We start from the raw sequence: 22,831 nt of genomic DNA, 5'->3' as shown, positions 1-22,831 counted from the left end.
GGCGACGTCTTTGTTTACAGTCAGAGGCAGGGACAGGTAAATGTGGAGGTGAAGATTGGTCAGCAGCAGCAGATGGTTCAGAACGAGGCTCCTTGACAATCACCATGTCCTCCAGGGCTGTTACGCCTACCTCCACCACAGCAGCGTCCTCGACGGGCATAGTCCTTTGTGCTGGGTCCACGTGGAACTCAGCAGGCTTTGTTGTGGCGGCGGGCACCAACAAGCCCAGGCACGGGCACTTATTTTCAATCTCAAAGGCTATTTCTGGCTGGTAAAACGGGCCTAGACCTCCCTCAGAAGCCACTGAATAGGCGTGATCACTCCAAATCACTTCTGATTTCTGCTTGTAGGGGCTGCCACTCATGTAAACAAGCGGAGTGTGAAAATGCGTCCTTCCGACTCAGTGGGCAGGACGCAACTGCAGTGGACGGAGAACCCTCGATACTTTAAAGGAACCTACTGGGGATGTGGCAATTTGGGCCATAAGTGGGAGCAGTGTGGCTAGCCACGAAGATCACGCTCCCTGGAGGACACCAGCCGTATGCTCTTCAGGCCGTGCTGCTGGAGTTGTGGTCAAACTGGACACTGTTCGAAGGACTGCCAGGACAACAAAGAAGTGGTGAAGGCAGGAAACGCAGCCAGGCTGAGCAGTGGGGCGAAGCATCAGCCAGAGGCTGTGCTGCCCCACTAGGAATAAGCTGCCGGTTGACAGCAGTACCTACAGCTGTGCATGTGGTGGCAACGGTGAATGGGCTCTCTGTTCAGCTTGTGGTGGACGCAGGTTCTGAGAAGACATTTGTGGGAGAGGACTTAGTGGATGTGGGCAGCGTGCTGGAAGTTACACAACAGCTGTGTGGCGACACAGGTCAGTGTGTCGCTATGTGGGGTCCCGTTATGGTGAACATCAACGTGGGAAGCGTGCTGGAAAGATTGCCAGTCTTCATCGCTGCCTTGGAAGATCTTTGCTTGCTAGGGATTGACTTCCTTACGTGTGTAGGAGCAAGTTTGGACCTCTGAGAGGGGAAGTTAAAAGTACGTGGCCAGGAAATTCCTTTGATCCTCGGAGGTGATGCTCCATGTGAGAGGAGTGAACAACAGTGTGTAGTGTCTTGCCAGGAACCAGGACCCCGACATAGACAAGATGACGCTGAGAGCCGCCAAAGCAGCGACAGTGACGTTGAAGAAGCTGCAGTGAAGCGCGCTGATAACATTGACATGCCCAGGAGGAATACAAGAAAGCCGAGGCGGCACGAAGATTGTCATATGATATCATGTCCATGTCTCTATTTTTGACCTTTTTTTATGATGTTTCTTTTTTTTTCTTTTTTGTGTGATAGCTAGCTAGGGTATCTTTGTGTAGGGGGTCAGTGTTATGTAAAAGTGTTTAAGTTACTCCCCCCCCCACGCATTGCTGGAAGCCTGTAACTAGAGAATTGGGATGTGGAGAGAGGACATTTATTTTCTTGTAACCTGGATCATTTGTTTGTCCTATGCAAGTCTCTTCGATTGTCTGTATTACCCATGAATAAACTTCTGGCTGGGTATTAGCATCATGGTTGATGTATTATCTGTGTTCTAAAGAACGAAGGAAGCGCCAGTTGGCATTGTAAAATTTGGGAGGAGTTGCAGGTGTTCAGTCCCGTTAAAATATGTACCAAATTGTCATTGCAATAAATAGACTTGGAGAAGGCTTGGTTTTCTCTGATCATCACTGTTTGTGGGATAGCCTTACGGGACTAGATACTGCTCAGGACTGAGTTTGGCAAATGATAACCAAGGAAACCTGGCCTTGTCACCTGAGTTAGAAAGACGTAAGCACCTAAGGGAAGCTTATACTGCTGGAGTTGTGTACTCCACTCCACGTTGTCTAGGCACCCTAGACTCTAGGGTGCCACCAGAGGAAGAGGCTGCACGCTGCCTGCCCAACCCGCCATGGGCGAAGGGAACAGCACGCCACCCAGGGATAAGCCCTGTGTCGGGCCTCCGTGTGGCTCATGCAGGTGAAGTGTTGTGTGTGCTCTCCATAGCCTCCCCTGCCTTGCCTCTCTAAGGGATATACATTAACTATCTCTCTCTCTCTCTCTCTCTCTCTTTATAGTTTTAATTAGAATGATGTGTTATTTCATGTCACTGCAGTGCATAATTCTGTCATGATCTGAATTTAGGGCCGGCCCAAGCCATTTTGATGCCTTAGGTGAAATTACTCCTTGGTGTCCCCCACCAGTAACACAATTAGGTGACAGCTATCCGGTGGCACCCCTCTAGCAGATGGCGCCCTAAGTGACCACCTATATGGCCTATGCCAAGGGCCGGCGTTGTTTGAAGTTAACATTAAATCAAGTGTATTGTCTGAGCGAATATTAGTAGATCCGGTAATCCACTGAAAGAGGCGTAAAGAGATAAAGCAGTCAAGAAAATGTTTGGCATGTGCACTGGGGACTAGGAGAATCACCTGCCCACTGTATACCAGGCAGGTTAAAGTCACCCATTAAGATAATCTCTTTACCAAGCACAAAATCATTCAGGAATGACAAAAGGATTGCATCATCAAACAGCAGGCTAGAAGGAGGACGATATACAGCCAAAATCTAAATGTTATACTCTGGAAGAAAACACCTTATAAATTATTTACAGTTATATCTAAATGGATAGAAATCAATTTGTTATGAACATATGTACATATTCCATGCTTGTGGACAGGACTAAGAGTGTCTTTTCTGAAAGATTATTATTCAGGATGGCTATAAAAGAGTCAGGCATTGAGGGTAGGAGTCAAGTTTCAGTAATTGACACAAAATCCAATGTGTTTACAACAATAAAATCACAGAGTATGGTAAACTTATTACTAAGACTATTTACATTTAAAAGGCCAAAATTTAAAGTAAAAAAGGGCCCTGGGTAGCAACAGCAGCCACACCCGCCAGAGGGGCGGAGGGGTGGCCACCAGCAGGCTGCTCCCTGGACCGGCCCGGTCGCTGAGGGTCTGTTCGAGGACGCACTTCCCCAGCCACCAAACCAGCACCAGCAAATGACCTGCCAGTCCCCTGACGGATCCCTGACGGGAGTGTTGACTACTAGCATACAGCTCTTGTCTCTAATGATATGTTAGATCACGGATAATATAAACATTTGGATAAATATCACTGTTCTTTAGATATTTAACATTAAGAATCAAACTGTTTCAGAGATCTGAGTTAGCGAACTTAGTCTGATCAATGCAGAACACATTCAAAATAGGGAAATCAGAACCTAACATAACATAACATAAATAATAGGATAACAAAGGGCCACCAGGGCCCATCTAGGTTATCCTGTACCAGTCGCACAGCGACCTCGTCATCAGTACTTAAAGATACACTTACAAGTACACAATACATTATATACTAATTCTAAATATTTGGCCCATTAACAGGGCTAAGTCCTGCAGCGAAATCCTCTACAATTTGTGGTCCCCATACATGGGGATCATGTCTTATTTAACTATAGTAAATTTCTTATAAAAACTATCATGCAGTGCTATACATAATTATAAATCTAATGAATTTAAGTGCTTATCTAATCTGTTTTTAAACATTGTCAAACTAGTGCTATTTACAACCGTCTCTGGCAATGCATTCCAGAAGTCTACCACTCTATGACTAAAGAAATATTTTCTTATATCTAACCTGCAGCCTTGCTTTCTAATCTTAAACCTAGATGTACAACAACCCAGGAAATCATTGATTTTGCTTCCTCCATATTAGCTACTTTTATGCCGCAAAATATTAACGAATCTTTACGTTTTCGACGCTCTTCCATTTCTACTATCTCCTTCCTAATAGCAAAGCTAAAGTCTGGAAACAATGCAGGGCAGTTACCACGTTCACCACTACTCGGTTGAGCAACAACAGAGACGCCATTGCTTCCCCGAGTGTTGGGGCCGGAAGTGGCGGAGACCTGATTTGTCAAGGTGGAAACTTGCTCAGATAGAGCCTTAACAGATGAGCACAATGCCTTGACAGTTTCATGCAGCTACCTGAGGGCAGGACTGGTACCACCATTGTCACCTCTGGGCACATCGTTACCAATACCACCACCAGGCCCATGGGTAGGCTTCACTCTACATCCAGTACAGACAAAAGGTACCGCATCACCACCATCCTTCATTGACTAGATGATAGACTGAGATAGGCCCATGCAAAGAGGAATGTTACGAAACCACAAGGGGCACTTATCACAGCCTACTCACTCGTTATCCCTTGTGCCATTACACATTTCACAAAATTTGTCATCGCTGGCGTTATTGCCAGCTATATTAGCAGCAACATTAGGACTAGTCTTACTGATGGAGCTCTTTCCTCTACCCGTAGCAGAGCCTCTTTTACGTCCACGGTTCTTGATGAGTAAAGTGTAAGTTGTAGAGCATACAGCGCCACGTCCTCACTCTTCCCTCACCACCAGCCTTATGTTGTTTACGTAAGTCAAACCATCAGTTCTTAGTTTTCTTCTAGTAATGGAAAAGAAAGTGGCAATTTCCCATTGCTTAACACGGGAGAGGCCAATGTTTTGGGTGCTTGAATATTTGGAATTTCTTCAGATTTTTACAAACCACCATCACCTCCATCCAAGCCTAAGGAAGGAACAAATATATTTGAGAGCACTGGGAATCCTTTCCTCTTTATGTTTAGTCCGTCAGTTAGATAAGACACGAGTTTTGTTAACATTACACCTCCTTCAAGAAAGATATATCACTCAAGGAAGTCATCAAGGAGATTAATCAACATCCTTAAAATTCATTATTCAGTGTTTGTAGAAATAGCATAGTCACCCATTCAATCCGTTCAGTGTTGGTGGCGTACGTATGTATGCTAGAAAAAAAATCTTTCATTATACTTAAAATCGCACATGAATTAAGTAGTTATGAATTATAATTTAGTTTTATTAATTTAATTCAGTAACAAAGGCGCTACACTTAAAAGAAAATACAGTCCCCATTTAAAGATTGGAAACCGGCCTGCTGCTGCGATGAGCCTGAGGAGCCGAGCCAGTGAGCCACCGGCCAGCCACTCAGTGTGTCGCAAGCCGCCGTTGTGAGAGGAATTTTGACGTTCACAGCTCCTGCGTTAAACCACCGGCGCTATGGCTGCCAGTATAGAGTTTTACAAAGAACAGGCCAAGAAAATGCTGTACGAGAAGAACAAATTCACGGACATATTGGCGCAGGTGGAGGCGAAAACCCAAGTGAAGAGAGAATACCTGGCGCTGGGTGAGTATTTTCGTGTGTGCTTATGTATGTATGTGTGTGTGTGTTTAGTAGCCCATTTCCTCATCATATGGTAAGGCACTCTTGGTGGTGTGATGTTGTCATCGGCGACATAATCACTGACTAGTGTGTGTGTGTGTGTATGTATGTTGTAGGTGACACGGTGAGGCAGAAACACCCATGGTGAGTGACGGGTGAGGGGCGAGTCTGTCTCGGTGCAGGCCAGCCAGCAGCAGCTCAGGCGTGCTGGAGGAAATAAGGAGAGACAAAGTGCTGCTGTGTAAGAAGGGTGATGATGAATATGAAGGCCGTGGCCAAGACTGCACCCAAGATGAGGTCCTGACAGGGTGCACGCCACTGCTCAGCCCGGCAGCCAGGCGCCTCGCGACAGCAGGAGACTGGCATAGATGCAGCAGTGACCGCAGCACGTTCCGCCTGTAGGATTTGTGCCGTGGCTGTACGGCAACTCTGGTGGTCGTTGTGTGGCTGGGACCACAGGCATTTAAAAGGGGACTGGGTGTGGGGGCTACCTTTTGGGCATATGGTGTGTCCTGTGTTTTTGAAGTTGATGTTCTGGAAATTTCATAAAATTTTTGTTGAATGTGTAAGGGTGACTCAAATAGAGAATGAGTGTTTCTGTTTTTGTTTTATGGTAAATATCTATAACAAATCCTTCATCCCTATCATTGCCAATCCCCTTGGGGAACCATGAGGAAAAACGGGAATTTTGAGTGGGGTAAGCTAAAGTAGACATTTTTTTGCAATTAAATATTCTAAGGAAAAGTATATCATTATTTCACAAAGTAATTTTTTGCAAAATATTTGCCAACGATTCACTCTAAACTAGATGCCGTGGGGACTGTGCCTTTCCAGAGCCCCCTTCTAGACTAGCTGGGGGGCCTGCATCTCCCTGGACCTCCCATAGTTACTAACTAAACCCTAAACAAAACATAACCTGTCCTAATTTTAGCCTATATACAAAATGTAGCGAAGCATTGGCAACGCTGCTCACCAATAACAGCTAGGCTCACCACAACCGCTCCCTCCTAACAGGATGCTGCACCCCTTTAATAAAATAAAAGAAAGAATGTCTGGTAGTATCTGATGTTATTCACAATATGGAAGCAAGATCACCTTGTGAGGCACACAGAAATGAACTCTTGCATTTTCTGTGTACATAGCGATATGATTAAAAAAGAGCTGAACTTGCAGTCCGAGCAGTACACATACACAGTGAAAACTTACTAACTGGTAGAAGCTGACATGTTTCACCCTCTCTCATGAGAAACAAATGCAATACTATATACCAAAGTAACTCTTAGCATAGCAGGCTCTAATTGGATGTCCATGACACGTGATTTATAGGCACCACAAATCCCACAGGACCCACAATTCCCTACTAATGTAGACAGCCACAAGAACAGGAGGAAAACTGGAATACTGCTCGCTGGACTCAGTTTCTGACTTGATTTTGAGTTTTCCAAAGCATCACTATAAGCCAATAAAAGGCTTGTGCTGGGAAAAAAAAAACTTGATAAGCATGAAATAAATATTAACAGAATATGTAGTCGTTTTGTGTGCTACTAAGAAGGACCAATTATAGACATTAACCCATTTTTTATATATATATATATATATATATATATATATATATATATATATATATATATATATATATATATATGTATGTATGTATGTATGTATGTATATATATATATATATATATATATATATATATATATATATATATATATATATATATATATATATATATATATATATATATATATATATATATATATATATATATATATATATATATATATGTATGTATGTATGTATGTATGTATATATATATATATATATATATATATATATATATATATATATATATATATATATATATATATATATATATATATATATATATATATATATATATATATATATATATATATATATATATATATATATATATATATATATATATATATATATATATATATATATATATATATATATATATATATATATATATATATATATATATATATATATATATATATATATATATATATATATATATATATATATATATATATATATATATATATATATATATATATATATATATATATATATATATATATATATATATATATATATATATATATATATATATATATATATATATATATATATATATATATATATATATATATATATATATATATATATATATATATATATATATATATATATATATATATATATATATATATATATATATATATATATATATATATATATATATATAAATGGGTTAATGTCTATAATTTTATCTATATGGCATACTGGTTGATTGTTTTCTTCCATCGTCACTCCTAAGTCCTTTTCCTTTTTTACTTTCTTCAGTTCTACTCCATCTCCCATCTTATAGATTCCCACTGGTCGTCTTTCACTCTTTCCCATTTCCAATCTTGTGTGTTTCACTGTTTGATATGCTGCAGTCTCTGATGAGACAGCCAGACGTTACCCTACAGAACGAGCTCAGAGCTCATTATTTCCAATCTTCGGATAGGCCTGAGACCTGTGTGTGTGTGTGTGTGAATATATATATATATATATATATATATATATATATATATATATATATATATATATATATATATATCACACACACACACACACAGGTCTCAGGCCCATCCAAGATTGAAATAATGAGCTCTGAGCTCGTTCTGTAGGGTAACGTCTGGCTGTCTCATCAGAGACTGCAGCAGATCAAACAGTGAAACACACAAGATTGGAAATGGAAAAGAGTGAAAGACGACCAGTGGGAATCTATAAGATGGGAGATGGAGTAGAACTGAAGAAAGTAAAAAAGGAAAAGGACTTAGGAGTGACGATGGAAGAAAACAATCAACCAGTATGCCATATAGATAAAATTCTCTGAGAGCCATTTAATTTGCTAAGGAATATTGGATTACCGTTTCACTACATGGACAAAGAAGTGATGAAGAAATTGATAAGTACTATAATAAGACCCAGTTTGGAATATGCAGGAGTTGTGTTGACCACTCACAAAAAGAAACACATAAGGAAGTTGGAGAGACTACAAAAGATGGCTACAAGAATGGTTCCAGAATTTGAAGGGACGACATATGAGGAGAAACTAAAGGCTATGGATCTACCAAATCTGGAACAGAGAAAGGAGAGATAGTTAGGCAGATAAGTCAAATGATCGTTCACTTTTTCAGGAAAGCACCAAATTTGGTACACATATAGTATAGACCCATACATTTGATTTTGAAGGTGGAGCCCAAAAATCTGGGCTCCCTGGTGGCTGCCATATTGGATTTCAATATGGCCATCTAGTGAAACATGGTATGAGCAATATCTCCATTGATATAGCAGATACAGTCTTACTTTTAGGGTCTACCACCATGTTTTAAAGGGCAGTGGATTCAAGGAAGTCATTTATAAATGCATTTGAGTCTGCCATTTTGGATTTCAAGATGGCCACCACTCCTCAATACTGTTTTGTTAATATCTCTCAAATCATACCTGATACAAAGAAACTTTCAAGGTGCACCCTATGGGTATATGAATTCAGTGATGCCATTTTCAAATGGATTTGAGTCACCCATTTTGGATTTCAAGATGGCCACCATTCATTCAATCAGCTGTCCTCCTATAATGCACAATATATGTAGATGACATATATGGAAAATAAGACAGATGAAAACACATTTTCAATGTTTTACCATGTTTAATGGTTCCCAAAAACAATGAAAACATATTAGGAATGCCAAAATTTACAAACATTTAGGTTTCTTGATAACACTGACCATCGCATCCACACAAAGAGGTATATGGCAGATTAGCTTTGTGGCATTTACATTTGGCTTTGTATGATGATTTGCAATGACAGCTGATAAGTTCTGTGCAAGCAGTTTGCATGACCGGAAGTTTCATCCAGTTAGGTATCCAGCAGCGATCTCCCTTCCGTTTCCACCCAAACAATGTTGGTGATGGCAGTTCCTATTGGCATACTAATGATTGGCCCTACACATGACAAGCTTGATAAACTGCACGTTTTGCGTGCTCCTCCAAAGCATCAGCTGTTGGAGAGATGTTCTCAATTTCTCTGGACTTCTGGGCAAACAGGTACTTCCACACTTTGTTCACAGATGCCGAGTCATTTGTTTTGTCATACAGGATGCTGACAAACCGCTCTAACTTGTGAAACTCTGTGGTGATGGAATCAGGGTTTATCATTAAAGATTGGAAGCACAGAGTTATGTCTGGTAAAATTTCCCGTGTTTTCCAAACTGAAAGTTTGCCCTTATTTGCAAAATAGGAAGTTGTATCACAACTTGTGAAGGCGTGAAAGAATGCTAAAGCTTCTGATTTCCTTTTGCCTAGTCCATTTGCTATTCTGTGAATAGGTATGTAACGGAATTTTTTGCCAGTGCCGAATGCTATCCACATTTCCTCCACTTGGATGGAAAAGAAATGAGATATAGCCTAGACAACTACATCGATATCAACAGTTCTGATCAAGATTTTGGAGGCTCCCTTTCTTGCGGCATCCATTGTGTGTAAGATCACCCTGGTGTCTGCCTCTTCATGGTTGCATGGACTCAAAATATTCAAATCAGCATTAGTATCTGAGGACAAAACTGATGCACCGCTTGTGACATATATCTCTCCTCCTGTGATGGATGCTTTCACAGCTACATTAGACAAGTACTGGAAGAGCTCCTCTTTGTTCTTGTCATTTTGCAAGAAACTTTTCCAGTGTCCAGGAACCTTTGTTTTTAATGTTACCATCCTGCGTGTTCCAGTTCCCTTATCCCCCCGAACTTCAGATTTTATGCTATCATCTCGGTATGTGTCCCACACTACATCCACATGACTAGTAGATTCCAGTTGTCCCTTCAGATAGGGAAGGAAAATGTCCTGTCCGTACTCTTGGAAAGTTTTCCCTGAAATTCCCTGGAGAAAGTTCACAACAGCTCCTCCATCAAGAACTTTAGCATCTACAGATGGGGTGGTCTTCTGAGAAGGGGATACAGCCTCTAAACAGTCTAGGAGATCAGCTTTATCTCCTTGCCTCATCTTCCCATTCTTACTGAGTGATGGTGGCTGGGGTTGAATTTGTGACTGAAGAAGGTGTCAAGGTCGGGATCTCTGCATTGACTCGCAATATAAAGTCTAGAAAATAAGCTGCGATCACTTTTCAATTCAGAATTTTTCTGTTTCTCCACTGATTTTTCACTGTGCTTTTGATTGGTGAAGAGAAGAATGTTGTTGCGATGTATTGTGGCATCAACTGACTGATTTCTTTTTGACAAACGCTCTTCCACGTATGCTTTGTATTGTGTGAGCCCCAAAGTCCTCACTCCAGCTATGGACTTGGCAACATCTGCAGACATGATATCCTTGGCATCCAAAGTCATTAACTCCAAATGGATTACCCATATCTTCTATGATGTCAACAAGGGAACATACATTTCTTGCAAAGGCTTCTTGAATGCTGGGTGTCTGTTCATGATGCAGATTATTAGAATTAAATATGATTTTCAGTTCTGATTTCAAAGGTAGTACAAAGCTCGAATTAGAATGGCGGCCATCTTGAAATTCAAGATGGCCAATGCATTTATAAATTATCTCATTGGATCCGCTGCCCTTTAAAACAGGGAGTAGAGTCTAAAATTAAAACTGTATCCGCCATATTAACGGAGATATTGCTCATACCAGGTTTCACTAGGTAGCCATCTTAGATTTCAATATGGCGACCACCAAGGAGCCCAGGATTTTGGGCTCCATGTCAAAAATCAATTGTATGGGTCTATACTTTGATTGTAACAAGTTTGGTGCTTTCCTGAAAAAGTGAACGATGAACCCTATTTATCGGTCTTATCCGCCAAACTAGGAGTGGATCTGATACAAGTTTATAAATTGATGAATGGAATTGATCAAGAGGATAATGAGAAACTGATCCTGAGAAGATTATGACATTCGTAGCACAAGATCACATAGTAGAAAATTGAGGAAGAGAAGATGTCTGAGAGATGTTAAAAAATGTAGTTTCCCACAAAGACGTGTTGAGACGTGGAACAGTTTGAGTAAAGTGGTGTCAGCAATGAGTGTGCATAGTTTTGAAGAAAATTTGAATAAGTGTAGATATGGAGACAGGGCCACATGAGCATAAAGCCTAGGCTGTGTTGAACTGGACCAGAGAGTAAAGGAATGCACAAGATTCAGAGGAAACGACGAGCCGGCGAGATTGGACCTAGTTTTTACAAGGGGTATACAAATGAATGACGATATAAGATATAAGTGCCCATTGGGAAAGAGTGACCATGCAATATTAGAAATAGATAAAGAAGAAGGAAAGGAAGATAGAGACAATTCATACAAAGGAGACCGATTAAATTACAGAAAGGCTGATATTGAGAATCTCAAGAATTATTTTAAAAACGTAGACTGGGAGGAGATGGAAAACTCAGAGACGATGCAAGACAAATATAACTTATTTTTGGAAATATACAAAACCGGAGTCAGGGAATGTCCCGAAATATAGACCTAAAGAACAAGGAAAGAAAGATTGGTTTAATGCAAGGTGTGCTAGGGCAAAGGAGAAAAGAGATGGAGCATGGAAAAGGTGGAGGAGAAATAGAAATCCAGCAAATAAGGAAAACTTCAAGGCAGCGAGAAATGAATATGTTAAGGTGAGGAAGGAAGAGGAAAAGAACTTCGAAAAAGACATTGTCGAAAAATGTAAGGAACAACCAAAATTGTTCTATAGATTCATAAATGGAAAAATTAGGCAAAAAGAAACAATAGAAAGGTTAAAAGGAGAGAACGGGATGGTGGAAGACCCAAAAAGTATGGCAGAACTATTAAATAAAAAATTCCAGGAGGTCTTTACTAAGGAATCCAAATTTGAAAGGCCACAGGGTAATGGAGAGACAATCTATATGAAAGAGATTAAAGTAACCAAGCTTGAAATAAAAGAGTTAATGAAGGAACTGGATGAAGAGAAGGCAATGGGACCGGATGAAGTCTCAGGCAGAATACTGAAAGAATGTAGGGAAGAACTAGCAAGTCCTATATACAACATCATAAAATGCTCAATAGAAAATGGAACAGTACCAGTAGAATGGAAAAGAGCTGAGGTGGTTCCCATATATAAGAGCGGAAGGAAAGAAGAACCTTTAAATTACAGACCGGTATCACTAACTAGTGTAATATGCAAGATGTGTGAAAGAATAATAAAGAAACAATGGATCGAGTTCCTTGAAGACAACAAATTAATATCAAATAGCCAATTTGGTTTTAGAAAAAGACGGTCTTGTGTAACTAATTTATTGAGTTTCTATTCTAGAATAGTTGATAGAGTACAAGAGAGAGAGGATGGGTTGACTGCATTTATTTGGATTTAAAAAAGGCGTTTGACAAAGTGCCACATGCAAGATTACTATGGAAGTTAGAGGAGAAGGGTGGCTTAAAAGGAAGCACATTGAGATGGATAGAAAATTATTTGAGGGGGAGAGAAATAAGGACGGTAGTTAAAGATATGAAGTCCAAGTGGAGAGCAGTAGAAAGCGGAGTGCCACAGTGGTCAGTATTGGCACCAATACTTTTCCTCATTTATATTAACGACATGCCAGAAGGAGTGAACAGCTACATAAATCTGTTTGCAGATGATACGAAACTGTGCAGAGTTATAAAGCAAAAGGAGGATTGTGAAATACTGCAAGAAGACCTAAATAAGATCTGGGAGTGGAGTAAAAAATGGGAAATAGAATTCAATGTGAACAAAAGCCATGTCATGGAAATGGGAAAGAGTAAAAGACAACCTGTGGGATTCTATAAGATGGGAGATGGAGTAGAACTGGAGAAAGTAAAAAAGGAGAAGAACTTAGGAGTGACGATGGAAGAAAACAATCAACCAGTAAGCCATATTGATAGAATTTTTAGAAAATCATATAATTTGCTAAAGAATATTGGAGTAGCATTTCACTACATGGACAAAGAAATGATGAAGAAATTGATAAGTACTATAATAAGACCCAGATTGGAATATGCAGGAGTAGTGTGGACCCCTCATAAAAAGAAACACATAAGGAAATTGGAGAGGCTACAAAAAATAGCTACAAGAATGGTTCCAGAATTTGAAGGGATGACATATGAGGAGAGACTAAAGGCTATGGATCTACCAACCCTGGAACAAAGAAGGGAGAGAGGAGACCTGATACAAGTTTATAAATTGATCAACAGAATGGACCAAGTGGATAATGAGAAACTGATCCTGAGAGAAGAATATGACATCCGAAGCACATGATCGCATAGTAAAAAGCTGAGAAAAGGAAGATGTCTGAGATATTAAAAAATATAGTTTCCCGCAGAGATGTATTAAGACGTGGAGCAGTTTAAATGAAGAAGTAGTGTCTGCAACGAGTGTGCACACTTTTAAAGTAAGATTGGATAAGTGTAGATATGGATGGAACCACACGAGCATAAAGCCCAGGCCCTGTAAAACTACAACTAGGTAAATACACATATGCAATAGGTTTTGTTTATATATGGAATGTTAGAAAAAATAAATAAATAAAATGTGGAGAGCTGGACGTATGTTTAATTCTTTCTGGTGCAGCTTTGCCTCCAGATCTGATGCGACTTTTCATCAATTTTTGGTCACCAGTGGGACTTATTACTTTGCGACTGTGACTTTCTCTTTTCCCCCGGTGCAATTCCACTGAACTACAGAGTGACCTTTAGTGCAATAACAAAAACATGCCTTTATAATTGAGAGAAACATATTTAAGTTTTTTTTTTTTTTTTTTTTTTTACACATTAACCGCTTATTGAACGATATGTGTACTGAACAAATGTATCTTTTGTTTCATATTGGTACATCTGTGGCCCAAATTGCCCTTTCTATAAACTTTTGCAAACATAAGTATATAAGCAATTTGTGTCAATTTATTTTTTTTTTTTTTATTTATTTATTCTTTATATATATATATATATATATATATATATATATATATATATATATATATATATATATATATATATATATATATATATTCACTGCAGATGTGCTACAATGGTACCATGCATTAAGTTAACAATGTTAGGGGATTAATTATATATGCAGAAAAGAAAATGTCTAATAGACGTATAAAGTTTTGAGACGTTTTACTTCCAAAATATAAGCATTGCATTGTGTAACAGTAATCAATTATATAGGAAAATTCCCCTCATAGCAGGTAACGTAAATAAAGATTCAGAATTAAATAAAAATTTTGCTTTCATAACAGGGAAAAAATTTTTCTGTAGTCAACTATTGGACGGTAATGATAAGAAAAAATAACTACTTATTACATGGAATACTGGGTTATTCTAATATATGATAGAATATATATGAAGAAAATACCACTGAACAGGCGAGGGCGCAGTGGATAAGGTGGTGAGCGTGGGATCGGCCTGACGTCCATGCGTAGATTCAAATTCCACCACGTCCCGCCTTGAAACTTTGTCATTTGTCGAGTGGTTTAAAGTTACCTACATGTCACCGTGATACACAGGTTCTAGGTGAGGGTGTAATTACCTTTACCAAAGATGTGCTATGGTAGTGATATTGGCCCTAATATGGGTACCACTATAAGTAGAATTGCCTGCGCCGCTAATAGGTGAAAACTGGACAGAGCTTCCTATACTCTTCAAATAGACCTACAGGCACTATAGGCCTTAACGTAAAGATAAATAAATAAATAAACTAATAAAAAAATTAACAAAAAAAGATATCCTCTGTTAAAAACAGTCGGTTTGATTTCTGTTGAAACAAGAAAATACACTGCTGTTGTGTATACCTTGTATCATAATGCTCTACCCTACAGTCCACCCTCTCACAATGAAGCATACCTCCTCTCTCTGCAGAAGTCCAGTGTGTCTCAAATGTTTGCTTGTAGTAATAGTCAAAAACAGTTTCAGTGTAATTTCCTTAACTTTTTACCTTAATTTCTCTGCGAATAATCTGTTTACATATAAACTTGCTACAGGCACGCCACGCTACCATTCACCAGTCTGCAGTACTGTATTTCATTTTTTTTTTTTTTTTTTTTTTACTTGCCTACTAAACTATTGCATATGCTTCATCTTTACAATCCCTGGAGTGAGTACTAACTCACTCTGGAGGGTAGTTTAATTAACTATTTGAATATGTTAGTATGTATCCATTTATATGTTGAGTTCATTTTCTTTTATTATTATTATTGTTATTATTATTATTATTATTATTTTTACCATTATCATTTTTATTTTTACCATTATCATTATTATAATTTAGCATCTATTTGTTTTATTTATTATGTTTTTCTTCATTATTTTGTATGCAAGATCACATGGGGTATTTTAGTCAGTCACTAACCAGCCTCATTGGTCACAGTTATGATTTGTACACCAAGACTCACTCATTGTACTGAAGCTGTTTTACACAGTGTGCTGTTATTCCAACCCCCAGACTATCCTGAGGAACAATATGTGCCACCTTTAGCAGTGGGCAAATCATAGCCTCATGACGTGACAGACTCTTGAAAGTCTGACCATGACCGTCTGGTGAGGTGGGCAACCTGTGACTCACTGAACAAAGCGGGGCCATGTGATCATAGAAACTATAACATGAAACGTCTTATAGTATGTAACTGATAGATAATGATAATGATAATAATTAACAATAATGATAAAAGGAAAATAAAACTAAACACATTGACAGTCACAATGCCTCTTAGCCTCAGGGCACATCAGGGCAAGGGATCCTCCAGCCTCATGGGACATATGGACTTGACACTACAGTAAGAGTAATTGCGAATATTTTTTTTAAATATGATGTTTCATAGTTTTTATGAGTTTTAGGAGGCACACATGTAAAGGTCTTGGAGTGCTTTTCTATTTTTCATATTCTATCTTAAGTTTTCTAAACGATTATTTGCTCCATGATTGCATTTTCAGGAACATAATGTAACTTCATACCAGGGAGTGTGTACCTGTGATGTACTGTACTGTATGCAACAGAATGAACAGTAATGTATTACTGTCAGTACACTGCAAAAACAGAACATCATTTGAGGTATTACAAATGTCACTCATGCCACCAGATGCAAAACAAAAATAACTATGTGATTCTATTGAATTAACTGTCACACAAGAGTGAATGAAGTGAAAAATCTATCCAAGGAGATAATTTTTATGTGTAGCAGACCATCAATGCAGGCACAACACACTGCTGAGCCACACTCCATGTTAGAAGGGCTGCTTGTGCTGGGTGAGTTGCCATTATCATTTGAAATTATGTAGTTCCTTTTGTTTTTTGTGTGTTTGCTAAGACAGGAAGTATACTCACAGCTTCTCTGCTGTGTATTAGTGACTAGATGGGTCATCTTAAGCCACTGCCTAGATTCTTCACCATTTTTCCACTTATGCTATTTTTGATAGTATTTTTTTGTTTTTGTTCTAATATTCACAAATTATCGTTATTGTGTAAAATATCCAAAGAAAATGTTCACTCAAACTTCCAAAACTTTAACACACTTTGCTAAAGATGTGCAAATATTTGGTAAGTAGTGAATATCATGATGTCAAACATTTTGTAATCCATCATGATTTTGATTGTTTGTCGGGTCATTTTGAGACCAAGTTCATTGTGATAGCGTATATAATAAGAAAGTTGTGGTCATCAGAATTTTGCTGGACTCTGAGCGCATTTCCCTCAATTTTTTATTTTGGCACAAATGTCCTTTCTAATGCAGGATGCCTCACTTGAAACTGAAGTGAAGATTAAATATCCTTCAGAATTGTTTAGTAAGTGAAGCTGTTTCATTTTGGACTGAAAAAGCGATTGTTTAACTGTTGACAAGGTTAACAATCATTACCAACCATTCATAATTGTGAAGTAAACCAAGCTGTTTTATTACAGCACCAAGACTAGATTGCTCACTTGCATAAGTGTTCTGGGTCCTGCAGTGCTTGCAGCAGACCTGGCAGTGCCATAACACATCAGGGATTGGTTCCAGTGGAGCATAATGACCACATGGTATCTAAGCATGTCACCACCACTAAGTCAAGTCTCTCACACGTTGATTAAGTTTTAACTATATGAATAATTTATGGACAAATAAACTGAAGTGAATTTTTAAAACTATTTTAATGATAGCTACATCATCCTGCGAGTGTGTTACATGATAAATGTGTCTACCTGTCTCCCTTTCACACACACACACCAGCATAGCCAGTTGCTGCTCCTTCCAACATTTTTAGCAGGTATGGATGGGAAACTTTCCTGTCTGGCGAGCATTCAACTTTTCACCAAGGTTAGGCTCAAGTTTTTAGTTTTAAGTGTGTCTACCTGTCTCCCTTTCACACATACACACACACACACACCAGCATAGCCAGTTGCTGCTCCTTCCAACATTTTTAGCAGGTATGGATGGGAAACTTTCCTGTCTGGCGAGCATTCAACTTTTCACCAAGGTTAGGCTCAAGTTTTAGTTTTAGAATGGTTTGTTCCCAGGCAGAAGTTGCCGCTGCTGCTGCCTCACTTTGGGGCCCCCTGGTAGTGACTGGCTGTGTGACCATCACTTTTGTAATAAGAATGAAAGACCAAACTCTGGATTTCTTTGTTCTTTCATCATTACACACACACACACACACACACACACACACACACACACACACACACACACACACACACACACACACACACACAGTAAATGGTACTTGGTAGTTTTAAGATAGAGACTGATCAAACACTCTCTCTCTCTCTCTCTCTCTCTCTCTCTCTCTCTCTCTCTCTCTCTCTCTCTCTCTCTCTCTCTCTCTCTCTCTCTCCTGAACACATGTTCTATCCAAAGGTTATAAATGTCAAGTGTGTGTGTGTGTGTTTGTACAGGTAATACTCGTTCCTCTTCCTGTCCTCACTCAAGTTGTTCAGTGTGTCATTGTTCGGATAATTTGGTGCGTCACTTGCACTGTAGTTGAGTGAAATGGGTTTGTTCACTGTGTACTCTTGAATGCCAACACTAATGAAGAGGAAAAACACAAACATGGCAGTACTAACACAATAGATTCATTCATTTTCATCTATTTTCCTTTTTAACCCTTTTTTTCCTCTCTCTCTCTTTCTCTCTTTCTCTCTCTTTCTCTCTTTCTTTCTTTATACAGTGTGCCTGTTACATTTTGGATTGCTAGTGTTCCTCTCCTCTCCTCGTCAGTCTAGTACTTTATTCACGTATCCTAAATTTGTACCAAAAATGTTCCCCAGCACTCCCCACACAGCTGACATATGGCAGCATACAGTCATGGTACTCCAGCGCCATTTTTAAACTTGCCACGTGCCAATACCTTACATAAAGTGGCAAAAGATTGGATAGTTCTCGGAATGGAATTACAGTACTATGTATTTTGCAAAAGTTCCTGTTCTCTTCCTCAACTATTATTTCAGTGTATGCCATTCTTTCTTTTTTTTTTTATGTAAGACGGAAAATCTGGCCAAGGACGACAAAAATTACTAAACAAAAAAGGTCCATTTAGATGCCAGTTCCCAAGCAGGTCTGAGAGAGTTAGCCAAAAGAATAGGATAAATTTTGTGAAACCTCTCTCTTAAATAGTCCTGTTATAGGAAAGTGGCAATGTAAAAGCAGGCAGGGAGTTTCAGAGTGACTTAGTTTGACAAATAATGCTCTGATGAGTCTTACCAATGAAATAGACTGAGATAAAGAGTACAGTGGATTCTCAGACTCACAAACTTCAGCCACAAATAGTGTTAACTTATCACCACTCCACTCCATTCCTGTGATGTGTGCTCAGTGTGCTCTATATCAATTACATGAAGGGAATACTTGTACATGTCATAGGTGAGGCTTGGGAAGATGCCAGGTGCTCGGTACCTGGCCAACTCTCCCAACCAGGCTATCTCTCTCTCTCTCTCTCTCTCTCTCTCTCTCTCTCTCTCTCTCTCTCTCTCTCTCTCTCTCTCTCTCTCTCTCTCTCTCTCTCTCTCTCTCTCTCTCTCTCTCTCTCTCTCTCTCTCTCTCTCTCTCTCTCTCTCTCTCACACACACACACAAAAAAAAAAAAAAAAACAGGCTTTCCATGCACCCCCATTGTATCTCCCTCTCCACACAGTACACACACTCTTTGCATCTCTTCCTTCACCATCTATGCTGTGTAGTTGAGCTCTCCTCACTTCCATGCATGAGGTGTTGCTAAGAGGACATCAGTGCAGTGCTGCGTTTGGTAATCACTCAGGCGTCTATCTGAGCTCCACACCGTGACGTTTTCTTTGCACATGTGACTCCCTCTTACTCACTCCCTCCTCCTTCTCCTCCTCCTCCTCCTCCTTCTCCTTCTCTTCCTTCTCCATCTTCATCTCCATCTCTTTCTTCTTCTCCTTCTTCTTCTCCTCCTCCTCCTCCTCCTCCTCCTCCTCCTCCTCCTCCTCCTCCTCCTCCTCCTCCTCCTCCTCCTCCTCCTTCTTTCCCTCCCTTCCTCAGTTTATCAATTTGTTGGTGTTACTAACTGGACTTTTTATCTGTTGTAGGTTAAAAAGAGCAGAATTTTGATGATACCAGACACTTCAACTTTTGATGATGGAGAAAAGATTGGTGAAACTGAAATAAATGTTGACTAATGTTTTTGTGTATTAGCAGATTGTATTGATTGTGTGTTCTCATTTGACCACATTTTGATTGATTCCTGTGTTTAATTTCTTGGGTTTGGGTCACAAAGGAGATTTCAAGACACTGAGACTGGCATAGTGAGTGGATTATTTTTTTTTCCTGCATCTTTGTACCCCTTGGCCCAAGTCTCTAACATCAAAAGAAGGAAGAGATCACATTACTTTGCCACTTTTTTATTTCTACTTTACAGTGCCTTGCAAAATTACAACTAAGTCACAGCTATGAAGTATTGGGAGTTGTGTGGATGTGAGAGATGATACGGATCTTTAAAACTCAAAGCTGGAGCCAAAAGGGGGAGGTCTTCCTGCCTTCAGTCTGTATAGGAGGGATGGTTACTGGGGAAGATAGCAATAGATGTCATATTTTTCCTATCTTTTTTGTTTCTGCTATGTGTGTTCCTTAGATCTCCCCATAGCTAGAAAATAAAAGTATGGGTATTAATACCTTCTAGATAGACAAACAGTTAATATTGTCATGTATTTACCTATCAACCTCCCATCTCTGTGTCCTTTTTGATCCCCAACCTATAGCTAGAAATAAAAGGATGGGTCTTTATACCTTCTAAATAGACAAACATAATATTGTCATGTATTTACTACTATTAACCTCCTGTCTCTACCATTTCTGACTACCTATTAATCTTGTATCTCCATCTTTCTCTCCTTTAGATCAACCAGTAGCAAAAAATAATAAATATATGGGTCTTTGTGTCTTTTGGAATAAATGAACAGATAATATTGTCATGTATTAACCTTCTGTCTTTGCTATGCCTCATTTGCATCAATTTACTACATTCCTCTGTCCTTTAGAAACCTCAATAACCCACAGCTGAAAAGACAGATGTGCCTTGGTGCCCTTTGAATATCACCCACTGTACTATGACCAGTGATAAGATAAGCAGGTATTCTTACATCACTCACTAAGATAAAAATGGTACTAATTTTGTCTTTTCTGAGTGAGACTAAAGAAAAAATGGAGAGAAGAAAAAAACTGATAATCTTGGAAGGCAAGGAGTGAGGGGGACTGTGTGTGTTGGCAGGGTGAGCAGGAAGGTACCAGAATGTAAAAATGTATGTTCAGCTCCTCACACTACCTGGGTATTCATATGATTCATGCAGTGGTGTAGAATTGTCTTGTTTGTCTGTTTGCCTGTGTGTCCATTACTAAGGTGAAGGTTTTAGGTGGTGACGTGTGTATGTGTGTGTGTGTGTGTGTGTGTGTGTGTTTAATAGTTTTGGTAATTATTGGAATGCATGAGAGGAGAATAGGAGAGACAGTTATGAATGGAAAGAATAAGAAGAAATTTGTGGTTTAATGAAATGTATGAAGGAAAGAGAGAGGGATATATAGAAATAGAATAAAAAGAATAGTTATAAAGAAATACATCTATTACCTGGACACACACACAAAAAAAGGATCTCAGCAGAACAGGAAGAAGAGGAGGAGGGAGAAAGAATAAAATGACAAAATGTATGGTTTGAATTGGCTAAAATTAGAGCTGCTCCTTCAGATGTCTCAGTTTTAACAAGGTCATGAGTGGTGGTGGTGGTGGTGGTGGTAGTGGTGTCTCCCAGTGTTGCCAAGACCTGCCTGGTGTACTGTGGGTGTTGCCAAGTTTACACAGCTGAGAAGCAGTACAGGGAAGGGGGAAAGGCGAGAGGAGTAGATAGGAAGGGTATGTTCGTGTGACTGCCAAGGTTAAATATACATCTGAGAGTAGTGGTGGCTTATGTGTGTGTGTGTCTGTATGTCTGTTGGTCTTCCTCTCTGTGTATGTGTGTCATGTATAATTTTACAGTTCTGGTCTAATTAATTATAGTGTGTAAAATTGTTGTGGTGAGTATTCTATTTATTTATCTGTGTGTGTGTGTGTGTGTGTCCATTCCCCCATTCACTGGTCTGTCTTAGTATTTAGAATTATGAGTTTAAAAAAGAACCAAAAAGCTAAGAGCAGGGGATAATACAAGGACAGCTATACTACAAAAAACAACTAACACTTCTTTATGTATTATGGAGAGCAGCCAAGAGTGAAAAGACACCTAGAAGAAAAAGAAAAGGCTGGCTCACTGCCATTCCCATAAGAAGCAGAGTTTGAGGACCTGAGAGAGAGAGAGTGCAATTACTACAGAGGATAGCTTAGAGGGGCCAGTGGTAAAAAGAATGCTTGAAAAGAAATAAATAAAAATAAAGAACTTGCTCAATGCTGTAAAAGAGAGAGAGAGAGAGAGAGAGAGAGAGAGAGCAGTTATTACAGAACACAGCTTACATTCCTTCTGTATTAAGGAGAGCAGCCAGGGATTATAAAAGAAAAAGAACAAATAAAGGCTTGCTCAATGTCATCCTACCAGAGAGAGAGAGAGAGAGTGAGAGTATAATTAATTTCCATAGCACACCCTTGGTTATGGATCCCACGGTTCTTTATATAATTAGCCACGTTGTCATGGGGGAGAGCTGTGGTGGTGGTTGTCAGGGCAGCACCAGAGTAGCCAGCAACACTTAGCCCTGACTCACCTATCTGCTGACATCACACTGACTGGTCACTGGCAACACTCCACCAAATACTGAGCTGGTCATGGGTGTCAGGCAGGCAGATGTGTAGGGCTTGCAGGGGTGAAGGTGATGAAGGATGCTGATAGGTGTGTGTGTGTGCTCTTGTTAGTGAAGTGGTGTGATGCAATGACTCTCTCTCTCTCTCTCTCTCTCTCTCTCTCTCTCTCTCTCTCTCTCTCTCTCTCTCTCTCTCTCTCTCTCTCTCTCTCTCTCTCTCTCTCTCTCTCTCCCTCCTCCCTCTCTCTCTCTCTCTCTCTCTCTCTCTCTCTCTCTCTCTCTCTCTCTCTCTC

The 22,831-nt window shown here is 39.3% G+C and overlaps 1 protein-coding gene across 1 annotated transcript in view; it reads left to right on the top strand.

Moving 5' to 3' along the window:
- Positions 1–4,086: 4,086 nt before the first annotated feature.
- The window catches only part of LOC123501364 (receptor expression-enhancing protein 5-like), a 32,856-nt gene continuing 14,111 nt past the window's right edge, over positions 4,087–22,831 (top strand). The window contains exons 1-3 of the mRNA XM_045250168.1: positions 4,087–4,121; positions 4,350–4,455; positions 4,981–5,245. Coding sequence (XP_045106103.1) covers positions 5,119–5,245 — 127 coding nt within the window. The 5' untranslated portion in view covers positions 4,087–4,121; positions 4,350–4,455; positions 4,981–5,118. The remainder of the gene's footprint in view (positions 4,122–4,349; positions 4,456–4,980; positions 5,246–22,831) is intronic.

The sequence above is a fragment of the Portunus trituberculatus genome, chromosome 9 (assembly GCF_017591435.1).
Source record: "Portunus trituberculatus isolate SZX2019 chromosome 9, ASM1759143v1, whole genome shotgun sequence".
Lineage (NCBI taxonomy): Eukaryota > Metazoa > Arthropoda > Malacostraca > Decapoda > Portunidae > Portunus > Portunus trituberculatus.
Note: the sequence above shows the minus strand (reverse complement) of the source record. Positions and strands in the feature narration are given on the sequence as shown.